This window comes from Tachysurus vachellii, chromosome 18 (assembly GCF_030014155.1).
Source record: "Tachysurus vachellii isolate PV-2020 chromosome 18, HZAU_Pvac_v1, whole genome shotgun sequence".
Lineage (NCBI taxonomy): Eukaryota > Metazoa > Chordata > Actinopteri > Siluriformes > Bagridae > Tachysurus > Tachysurus vachellii.
The window spans coordinates 14,556,040-14,568,757 of NC_083477.1; the positions used below are offsets into that span (position 1 = coordinate 14,556,040).

Here is a 12,718-nt window from a genome sequence, read left to right on the forward strand (position 1 = left end):
CTGACTATATTGTAATCACAGTTCAGAACATGTGTACATGCCATACTTAATTTGCTGTTTTTTAATCTAATTTTTTTTAGGTTTTTATCATATGAATAATAAAACAGCTTCTGTAACTTCTTCACAACCAATGGAATGAATACCTCATGCAATCAACATTGAGCTGGAAATCCTACTGGCTCAGAATTTGTGAAATTGTTTACATAAATCAACAATTAATGTAAAAAAATTGTGTAATGTCACTATGATAGCAGGAAATTATATGCTAATTTCATACATAATTCAGATTCATCTTTACATTTGTTATTCATCATTACATTCATTTGCTTTACATTCATCTTTACATTGTTAATAATCACATATTGTCGTTAACAGTCTGGGTATCTAGTGGATTTTCTTTTCTCGTCTTTTGAAGGACTACGGTAGTCAGTAACCACTCATCTCAAATATTTTTCATTATTTACAAACTACTGTATATACCTCACAAATTACTAGGATATCCTAAGTCTCCTGATACTGGACTGTTTTATTTACAACATGCAGAATTTCAGGTGTAAGTTTATATAGTAGTGCAGAAGATTCATATAGTGCACATTGTGGAAATCACCCCAAAATTCAAATTTATTCATTATCCAAATATGATCCTTTAATATAAAATATTACAATTTTAATTAAACATTTTCTATGTTGTGGCAGACATTCAGGTGACATACACCATACATGCAGGTGCATCTCAATAAATTGGAATGTTGTGGAAAAGTTTATTTATTTCAGTAATTCAACTCAAATTGTGAAACTCGTGTATTATATAAGTCCAGTACACACAGACTGAAGTAGTTTAAGTCTTTGTTTCTTTTAATTGTGATGATATTGGCTCACATTTAACAAACTATTAGAATACCTCATAAGACCAATAAAAAACACATTTTTAGTGAATTGTTGGCCTTCTGGAAAGTATTCATTTACTGTATATGTACTCAATACTTGGTAGGGGCTGCTTTTGATTTAATTACTGCCTGAATTCGGCATGGCGTGGAGGTGATCAGTCTGTGGCACTGCTGGGGTGGTACGGAAGCCCAGGTTTCTTTGACAGTGGCCTTCAGCTCATTTGTATTTTTTGGTCTCATGTTCCTCTTGACAATAGCCCATAGATTCTCTATGGATTTCAGGTCTAGTGAGTTTGCTGACCAGTCAATCGCACCAACACCATGGTCATTTAACCAACTTTTGGTGCTTTTGGCAGTGTGGGCAGGTGCCAAATCCTGCTGGAAAATGAAATCAGCATCTTTAAAAAGCTGGTCAGCAGATGGAAGCATGAAGTGCTCTAAAATTTCTTGGTAAACGGGTGCAGGGTTTTCAAAAAACACAGTGGACCAACACCAGCAGATGACATTGCATCCCAAATCATCACAGACTGTGGAAACCTAACACTGGACTTCAAATAACTTGGGCTCTGAACTTCTCCACCCTTCCTCCAGACTCTAGGACCTTGGTTTCCAAATAAAATACAAAACTTGCTCTCATCTGAAAATAGGACTTTGGACCATTGGGTAACAGTCCAGTTCTTCTTCTCCTTAGCCCAGCTAAGACAACTCTGAAGTTGTCTCTGGTTCAGGAGTGGCTTAAAAAGAGGAATATGACAACTGTCGCCAAATTCTGTAGCTAATTAGCATGTCACCATATTCTAATTTTTTGAGATTAGTGTGTTTTTGTTACATGTGAGCCAAAATCATCACAATTAAAAGTACCAAAGACTTATACTTCAGTCTGTGTGTACTGAATTTATATAATACATGAGTTTCACTATTTGAGCTGAATTACTGAAATAAATGAACTTTTCCATGACATTCTAATTTATTGAGATGCACCTGTACGTTTTGAGCTGGGTGTACTGGAGCACATATAAACTGCATATAAACATTTCAAAAGACATTTTAGATTATTATCAGCTCCATAACATCTGGTTATGTACCAACTGCATTCAAGACAAAAAGGGTTATTCCCATCCTGAATATTCCCACTCTGGATAGCTCAGATATCACCAACTCCATTTCACTTTAATTTCTAAAATTCTCAAATGCACCATCTACAAAACTGTTGCTCTGTTTCACACTGAAAAACCTCCAGGAACCTAGCCAATAATGGCTTCAAACGGTACATTCTACAGAAATTGGCTTTGTTGCCATCACTGAGAAGCTCCATTCTATTAGCTAACTGTCATCAGTCCTCAGCACTTGTCCTCTTGTCCTTGACACTCAACCGATTTTCTAGTGCTGCTTGATTGAGTCCACCATTTCTCAAGAATTCTTTTCCATGGGAACGAGGAAAGTATGCATCAAGGCTCTTTACTGTTTGCACCTAGGTCATGGAATGACATAACATACATACCTGATGTCTATAAAGACGTGATTTAACAATGTTGTGGTCAAAGACCTCAAGAGGTTTGCAGAGAGCCTGATCTTAACCACACTGAACACCTTTGGGATGAACTGGAATGCAGAGTGCATTCGAGGCCTTCTTGCCCAAAATTAGTGCCAATTCATAAAGTAACTCTTTGCAACCGTGATTAGTTTGTAAAAATCCACACCAAGCCTTGAGGCCACATTGCAATCCACCACTGTCAGCCAAAAATCTGAGAAATCTGAGACTATTATGGGTTCTTAGACAAGAAGTCCACTGAGACATTATCTGTGATGATTAAACATTATTGCAAGTGAATTCTGACTCATTTAATTGGTCCACACTTCAGTGAGATTGATGTAAACTGGCCAGAATGGGAAAAATTAATAGTGGCAGAACCATAAATAAATAAATAAATAAATAAATAAATAAATAAAAGAATATACTGCTTTCCATTTGAGTTTTATTTGCAGTTAGGGTTGTACATTTATTAAACATAATTGTGAGAAATTATTTATTAATATCAACCTGGATTTTTATGTTCAATGCACTGTTTAATTAAACAACAGTAAATATCTCTTACATTATATAATGACATAAGTTTCAAGTTAATATGAATCATATATTTCAATATAAATATAGATATTTAATACAGTAATACAACTGTTGGGAGCAGTGCTGATACAGTTGAACCAGATATTGCTTTGCGAAAACTGATTTTAGGCAGCCTAATGCTGATAAGGCTTTAATGAACATAAAAATACAGGCCTACTAATTTCTCTTGCAACATATAGGCTTGTGGCTTATAATAACTAAATACATTGTTAAACTAAATGTGGAAAAAAGGCTTAATATCATTTTGTGCTGAGTTCATGGAACCCTTAAAAGTGTGAATGAACACAAAGTAAAAGCCCTGGGGTCTCATTTATAAAGCGTGCGTACGCACAAAACGGGGCTGGAAACGTGCGTACGCCAGTTTTCGCGCAAAGGTTGTGATCTATAAAAAACAAACTTGACGGGAAAATGTGCGCACCTTTAAGCAAACTTTGAGACGTACGTACGCACATTCTGGAGACAAAGGGAATTGGCGACACAGATGGCGAGGTCGTGAACTGAAGTTAGATTGTAGAAAATACATGTGAAAAGAACGATTATAAGAATTAATGACATTTAATTTTCACTCCATTTCATACGTTATATCCACATTATCATGAAGATTAAATCCAAGTGTTATTTGTGCCGATTGTTTTAGGCTATATAAATCTAGTAAAATCCAAAACGTAATTCAAAATGTATTAAAAATAAAATAATAATAATAATTAATCAGCACTACTCCGTCCAGGGTGTATCCTGCCTTGATGCCCAATGACGCCTGAGGATAGGCACAGGCTCCCCGTGACCCGAGTAGTTCGGATAAGCGGTAGAAGATGAATGAATGAATGAATAATCAGCGCTGCCTTACAGTCACATTGTCCACAACGGGAGTGCAGGAGGATATGGCGCGACTACATGTGAAACAGAATAGCATGAAATACCCTTTTATTAGAGAACTGCAGGGGCACAGTGTAAAAACGAAATATTTTCCTTAATGTACATATATCATAAAATGTCAAAGTCTGCAAATACAGTCATGAAGCACAATCGCTACTCATCATCGGTCCTAACTATTACGGTGTTGATTACAAAACCGTCATGAAGAAGTATGTGTTCACTATAACATTTACATCTTAAATTTTCGCCTACAAATTAATTCTGTGATTTTGTCAATGTGTTAACGATCAGTCTAATTGCTAGAAACATATAAATCCTCCAGTGACCCGGGTATGTAATGCTTCATGATGGCACTGTTGGAGGATTACGCCAATGGCAGAATAAGGATGATTGCATGAATCTTCAATAAGCATGATGATTTCCTGGCCCATTATGATGACTGGCTAATAAGCCGATTTGATTCCCTAGAGCTGTGCTCTTAGATCTATGTGTTGAATTGGGTCCAGTATTAGAGAGGGCAACACGCCGGAACCATGCCATCCCAGTCCAAGTCCCAGGCAACCGGCTGTTTCCAGCGGGTATTGGCAGACAGGTAAATTATTTATATAAAAAAAACTATAAGTAATCCTCAACTTTGTGTCTAAGACCTTTTTGTATATGAAATAATTCTATTGGAATCTATCATCTCACCCTATAGGTCTGGTATATCACAGCCGTCCCTGAGTGCCATAATATCTGTCGTTTTGAATGGTATACTTAATATGGGTAGTTGATACATCAGGTTCCCCTACACTGTGCGAGAACAGGCCGAAATTAAAATGCAATTTGCAGCAATGTCTGGTTTCCCAAATGTAATCGGCGCAATTGACTGCGCTCATGTTGCTATAAGTTCACATCTGAAAATGAATTTGCTTATGTTAATAGAAAGCATGTGCATTCTATTAATGTGCAAATCATATGTGACTCCAACATGACCCTCACAAACATTGTGGCACGCTGGCCTGGTTCAACACATGATTCCTTTATCTTGACGCATAACAGTGTAGGGAACAGACTAAATGCAGTACGTGATGGCTGGCTTCTTGGTGAGTTTAACAATATTAAAAAGTAGAAAGTGTAACAATTTTGTTTTTAATATAATTATAACAATGTTGCTTTTAATATGATTATAACCTGTAGGCGACAGTGGCTACCCCCTGAGACACTGACTCCTCAACCCAATTTTAAACCCGCGGAGCGCAGAGGAAACTGTGCCCACGCAGTGATTTGCATTGACTATTTATGGTTAAAAATGGGCGTGTACAGGGCAGGATTTGAGGCTGGTTCACGTACGCACATCTGTGGGTGATCTGTGATTTATAAAGGGAACATTGCTTACAGGTGTGCGTACGCACGGTTTTATAAATCGGAATTTTTTTTTTGGCGTACGCCATTTTTGGCTTTTGGACGTACGTATACTTTTAGTAGGGATCCTACGCACAGTTTTATAAATGAGACCCCTGGTCTCTTCTTTCAATGCATGCCTTAAACACCCACGAAACAGAAAACAAGATATCACACAACAGACAGAATTGGGAACGATAGTGCCAGCGAGAGAGGAGTCAAAATAGCAATATCTAAAATACTGGTATCTATCCTTAGGCTGTTGAAAAGACTATGTGTGCAATGGTAGGAGGTAGAATGATGGTGTAATTTATGTCAACACCTGAGCAATGGTATCTGCAGTAGAGTCAAGTGGTGGAAACTAGTCCACAAATGGCAAACAATTCAATTTTATATATAGGCCATTTACCATTTTCATTAGCACTGTCTCTGTGCTATAATGAGGCCTAAGTAGTGACTGATACTCTTCATGAATGTTATACCTATGTAGGTAACTACTGTGATACAACTTTTCCTAGGATCTTGGAAATAAAAGCGAGATTTGATATTGTTAGTTGGACAGCAAATAGGGGTCATGGTCACTTCTTTTTGGATCGAGGGTTTAATATCTGATTGATTAAAAGGTTTAGGTACTGTAGGGCTCTTAGAGAGATGGGACACGGAAGAAGAGGCACAGAGATTAGAGCAAACTCTGGGGTGGTATTTAATTTCTTCTCCGATTATTAGTGCAGCAAAAATTCAGGAAAAGGAGAAAAAAATAGTTCCTCCCTTTAGGGGCTCTAGGGGCGTTTGGGCAGAAGTCCAGGCTCCAAACCTAGGCAGCAGGAGGGGGACGGCAGTGCAAAGGTGCAGCAGTCCTTTCCAGGAGCGTAGTGTAGGCTCAGCCGGCTATTTGAAGTCCTAGATCAGCTGGATGTGTCTGTAAAAGAGTATCAAAGAGACAAGCATTATATTGTTAGGTTAGGTACGATCTAGAGATGAGCCGGATACTCAGCTGAAACGAGTATCCGGTACGGATAAAGCACTTCTGCCGAGTACGAGTATTATACGAGTAATACGAGTCAATATCTGTGCTCGGATTGAATGAAAATCATCATTGGGTAGCTGATTGTGTCAGCGTTCTGTGATACGCTAGTCACAGCGCCCCTCCCCTACACACATACAGATGTATTGTTAATAATACGTACTTACTAACCAGTAGAGTTCTGGTAAACGTGGGTTCGTTCAGACGTGGTGCTTTCTTGGTAGAATGCGACTCGTATTGTGTCTCTGCCTGTCGGAGATTTTTTTTCTTTTTTAAACCTTCAGCTGTCTCTAACCAGTAACCAGACACTGAGTGTCTGACACGTTTTTGCTGTATTTCATAAAAACATAAAGGTAGTAAGCTAGTGTTATAAATATTACAAATTAATTATTAAGCTACACACACACACTCACACACACACCTGGTGTGGAAATAAAAAAATAAAAAAGAACCAAAAAAATAAAAAAAAAATGTAAAAAATTCACACTGATCATAAAAAATTAAAAGTTAAAAAAGAAAGTTATGTTGTTCATTACATTTTACTTCATAATTGCACTGCATTGCACTACGTTTTCATTGTTGCAAAACTTGTTCTGTAATATAGTTTGTTTGCTATCGTGATCAAAACCATTGATCTGAAGCTCAATCCTGATGCTGTCCTGTAAATATTTTTCTAATCAGCAATAAATATATCAATTTCTGATCAACCCATATCAATTGCATGCTTAAAATAACATACCGGTTAAAGCCCTGCCCATTTCAAGACAAGCCCAGCCTACTTCCAGGTTAGGCCCCACCCACTCCGAGTACAGATACAGGTACAGATAATTCATATGGTTAACAGATACAGATACAGATAATGCTGTACTCGCTCATCCCTTGTACGATCCCTTTTCACCTCTCTGTAAAAGCCTTTAACCAGATTGAATGGAGTGACTTGTTCTCAGTACTGGAATGGTTTGGCTCTTTAATTTAATAATTGTGACAATTCATTTTTTAACAGCTGTTCGTGTCACATCTGTTCAGCTCATAATTTACAGTATCTTTTGTCTGCTTTAGTGAGGAATGGGGGATGAAATAAATACCAAGGTGTCAGAAAACGGGATGTATTCCCAGATAAAACCCAGACCCAAACTCAGGGATAGCTAAAACACAATTTATTTACATAACAAAACATAACACGGAAAACTGGGGAAAGAAACTTGGGGAAAGAACACAAAAAACTCAAAAACAACAAAACGGAGGACACCAAACAGAGACCACGAAGACAACACAATGACAAGGAATGTGTCAGGGATAAATAGGGGAGACAATTACACACATAAGAAACAGGTGTGCAGAGGCAGGAACAAATTATTATTAAATAACACATAAAATAAAAAACATGGCACAAGATGCAACTGCCAGAACTCACCTAATATTCCAACAGGAAAATGTCCAAACGTGATCCTGACACAAGGTCTCTGAAGATATTTGGGAGAATAGTTTGCAAGTGTCTTTATTCACCTTGGGCTTTATAACAAGATATTCTAGCATACAAGAATAGGCTCAGTAGGTTGGCTAATTTTTGTGTAATGTCACAGGCTCTTCACTGTTCTGACACATAGGTGATGGAATGACATAACATACATAACTGAGTGATTCAAAGAATAAATTCATGAATAATATAATTCATAAACACAGGGTATAAATAGGCAAACGATCAAGAAATAACTTAAAATAAGTGGACAAAATCTGATACCAAACCAGAGACAAGACCAATTGCAGAGACCGAACTAGAACATGAACCTTAACAAACACAATCATACGGTGAAACTACAATGAAAACCTACACTAATCAGCAGACCATGACCTGGCAACCTGCAGAAGGAGCACTTTTTCAGTAAAATCATTATTAGCCCAATCGGAATGCAGAAAATATGATCATTCTCCTTCTACTGACTATTTAAAAATAATGTAGATCTTTTAAGACAAATAAATTAATGACAGTAAAATACTGTAGATGTTACTTTAGTTTATGTGCAGCTGAGTGAGAAAATGTTGAAGCAATAATGCAAATGAAATTCCCTAGAAATTGTCTAGAATTAGAAAAAAAAAAAGGAATTCTGAAATCATTTAGCTGAGGCTAAATCTGTAGCCAATATAAATAAGCAATTATGGAAATAAATTAACAGAGGCTTTAATACAATGGCAGTTATAAACAGACATTTATAGATAGCCTTTCACATACACAACAAATCCAAGGAATTAAAGTGTTGCCATTTGTACATTAACTAAAACCAACTTGAAAATAACTTATTGGCAAAAGTGAATGTACACAACATCTTTTGCTGCTGAATACCATCCCTCCCAGCTAGAGAGTATGGGCAATTATTATTATGCACCTACTGTACATAAATTATGCACCTCTCTTGGCTCCCAGTCATGAATGAATCTACCACATCCCAGTCCATCAAGATTGCTGGCTATTTGAAGTATTCTCATCTCTTAAGCTGGAATAGGAAACATTACTCTAACACTGGTGCTCTGAAATCTCCTGGATCTGGGGCCCTTTCTTTGATAATTTGTCTTTGAAAAATAGTTCAATTTGATGTGTACCCCAGAAGTGTTTGTAGTATAGTATGTTGTGTAGTTCACATCATGATCCGTTGTATATATTTTTAAGTTGTAATTTTTAATGGTAGCCTGTTAAATCTGTATTTCCCTATTGTTAATTACTCATTAGGTTTACCTTAAGTTATTAAGTTATTAAGTTTTATCTCAGTTCAGTAAAGGATTTCAGAAATCCTGTGTAATGACTGAAACGATCCTGGCTTATTTCCATCTATTTTCCTTTAATAATGTTTTATGATTCCTTTGAGACAGGTGAAGCCAGCCGACTGTGCATTGCTCAGCAGCAGGAAAATGTGATTTCTGTCCTTAAAAATCTCTCACAAATGATCTCTCAAAAAGTGGAGTGAGAATGCTATTCCTCAGTTAGATATAATAGATATTTGTGCTCCTCCTTTGGCTCCTGTCCATGGATGGTTCTGACATCATAGGGATTCATGCTCTCCCTATGGTAGTGTGAACACTTTTCTGTTCTTGTTGCTGTTACATCGTTTATTCTTTAGATTCATTTGGGAATATAAAGCTATGGTTTTGCTGAATCAAGGCTTAAACAATAATAACCATCAACCTCTGCATATTTTCTCATTAAACACTCATTTTTCTAGTTTCACCTAGATTTTCACCCAGACGTTCTGGTTCCTCTTTTGTCATGCTTCTGTTGATGCTGTGTTTTGTTTGCTGCAGACAGACAGATTTCAATTAAAGTCAGTTTAATTCAACTTTATTTGCATAGAACTTTTAACAGCGGACATTGTTGCAAGCATCTTTATGGGAATATAAAAACTGTTCCTATGAAATACAAATAAAAACTAACTTTAAAGTTTAATTCATTATTTATTCCTAATCAGCAAACCAGAGGCAACAGTGGTAAGGAAAAACTCCAAGACAAGCTGAGGAAGACACTTTGAGAGGAACCAGACTCAGAAGGGAACCTATCCTCATCTGGATGACACTGGAGAGTGTGTTTATAATGTACTCTATATAGTCAAATGCAATCGTGTAACCAGGAACTTTGGAGCATTTATAAGTATGAGCATCATCATAATTTCTAAATTCATTATAGTTTTAACATAAATTCCTTCCTGCTGATGCCATCAAATGTTCAATGTTAGAGACCAGAGAGCAAAATCAACTGCAGAAATATCACTTCAAAGCCACTGCCATGGTCACCAAGTGGCTCAATCCACAACAGTCACATATATATCCATGTAGTCCATGTGGGGCCATTTTCTGCAGCAGTGGGGGCCTCCAACCAGAATTAGAGTTTAATTCTGCTATCCAGAACTTCTATCATCACTGGTATCTCAGGAGTACCATGTATACCCTGAAAGAGAGAGAGAGAGAGAGAGAGAGAGAGAGAGAGAGAGAGAGAGAGAGAGAGAGAGAGACATTAGGCATGTTTGTGATCATGCAATGGGTTAGGACAATGTACATTGTGTGCACAATGTAAGCAAGGACTCTGTCAATACTTACTATGGGAGTCTAACAAAGGGAAAGCTAGAACGTGACACAGACATGAGGGTTTCCTGGGACAGAAAGCTGTAAGCCACTCCAGCTTAACAAACCTTAATGAATATTTGAGAATTCGGGGTTAGCATCAAAACAAACTAGTTCACTAAACACTCATGACCTCTGAACCCTCCCAATCTGCTGTTTTGCTTCTGTTTTCAGCCTGGAATTAACACTGAGAGTTAGTCCTGAGCACTAATTGGAATGTTGTTCGAGAACTGTGGTGTTTTGTAAGAAACAGCAAAACTACTTCACTACTTTAGGTTTCAACAAATATCCTATACATTTTGATTGAAGCATCATGGCAGATCATAAAAATATAAAAGTTCACTCAGGTACTGTGCTGTGAGACTATTCACTGATTAATAGGTCAGTAGTAGTCAATATGAAATTTAACTAGGAGCCAGTGCAGTGTGTATGAGACAAGAGTGATGTGTTCATATTGTTTTGAATGTCAATTATTGCCTAAAAGGTATTTGATGTATAGATAATAGTCATTTATTGAAGATCAACACAGAGACCCTAAAATGAGTATTTCATTACTTCTGCCTTATTGAGTCAGAACAAAAGCATATATACAAACATTACTTTTCCAAGAAGGAGCAAGAATATGTCAGAATATAAAAGAAAATAAAGGACAGACTCAGGCCTGTAACATCCACAGCAGGCAAGAAGGGAGGTTTTGTCCTCCGCATGAAAACAGGAAGCGAAGCGGTACAGAATTGGAGTGATGTTGCAGGGCACCAAGGAAAGAAAAAAAAAGAAAAAAAAGGCAAGAAAGAGGTAAGGCAACATCCTCCACAAGGAACAGGAAGCAGAACGAAGTCCACAGTAACAAAAGAAAACCAAAATTACAAAAAAGTCAAGAATAATTGCTCCAAAAATCATTAGGTGCCAGGCTTGAGGCTATCCCACTGGGTCTGTGAGTCCTTCTGTAAGAAAACAGGTGCCCCCACAAGAGCAAATGCAGGACCCAAATGCAGGAATAACATGAAAAAAGGGGGATTTATTATGAAAAACAGCAAAACTACATACACTAGGGAAGACTAAGCAACTGAAATAAGAAACCAGAAGACATGGCAAGGACTCAGCAAACAATAAGCACGATATATCAGGTATACAGAGAGAGGGCAATGAGTGAGACACAAGGAACAGATTAAGGACCCATGGCACAAGACATAAACAAAGCCTGCCAAAATGTCCCCCTGGTGTTCAGGCAGAGAATAGTCCAATCCATCCATAACAAACTGGTCTACAGTTTAAAATGATTGTTTGTGAGTACTTGGGAAAATCTTGTAATGGTTTTGTTATTTAGGATTTGTTATTTTGCATTATTTTGCAGTATTATTTGCTCCTGCATGAGTATAATTTATTGACGTTCTGCTTTATTTTTCTCTTTCTTTCTTGTTTATCCAGGCTTGGCTGACAGAAATCCATGAGTATGCTCGGCAAGATGTGGTCTTAATGATACTTGGCAATAAGGTATGAGCATGAATACAGTCAAATTCTATTCAGTAATCAGAGGATATACAGGAAATACTTTTTTTATAAATCCTTTTGTAATGAGGATGCAAGATAGTCCTATACCAGTGATAAAGCATTCAACAAAATTCAAGCAAAAAACAAATAGAAATTTGTAAAGAATAGAAAAAAATCAATAACCTGGTTGTATGAGCAGTCAATCTTTTTGGTTAAAAGTTTGTTTTCTTTGTTTGTTGGAAAATATTCTAATGATATTTTTGCAGGTTAGTCACAGGGGTTTTTTTTGGCCTATTTTCCCAAAATTTATGTCAAATTCTAAAGTCAAATTTTCAAAAAATGTCAACAAAGCTTCAATATTCCAATCAGTCCAAGTGTGCTGCAGCTTCATTTACTGAGAACTATATTGTATTAAACAAGAAAATTGAAAGGCACATTCAGGCAAACGTTATTAGTAGCTATGTAAAGTGTGGGGTATGGATGTTGACAGCGAAAAGTTACGTTTAAATAGGTGTTTATCAGGAAATAAAAGTAAAATTGAGCTGAAATTTTGGTGTTCTAAATCTGTAACTGGATTATAATTTCAATTGGGTAGCTTCAAAACCATGGCTGACTTCAACCAAATGGCTTATGTTCCTGTCTGGAAGAGAGTTGGTTTGAATGTTTCTGCTAAAGAACTGTGTTTTTACAGGCTGACGCCTCTCATGTTAGAACAGTAAGGAGAGAGGAGGGTGAAAGACTCGCTAAGGTGAGCTGTTTACCATTTTTATGATCCAAAACAATCTGAACTGGTAATTTGTTTCTATCTATGATTTGCTATAT

The 12,718-nt window shown here is 37.0% G+C and overlaps 1 protein-coding gene across 2 annotated transcripts in view; it reads left to right on the forward strand.

The window, feature by feature from the left end:
- LOC132861279 (ras-related protein Rab-26-like) overlaps positions 1-12,718 on the forward strand; it is a 73,271-nt gene that overhangs the window by 53,770 nt on the left and 6,783 nt on the right. For both annotated transcript variants that reach the window (XM_060892714.1, XM_060892713.1), the window contains 2 exons: positions 11,834-11,899; positions 12,588-12,644. In XM_060892714.1, the coding sequence (XP_060748697.1) occupies positions 11,834-11,899; positions 12,588-12,644 (123 nt within the window). The remainder of the gene's footprint in view (positions 1-11,833; positions 11,900-12,587; positions 12,645-12,718) is intronic.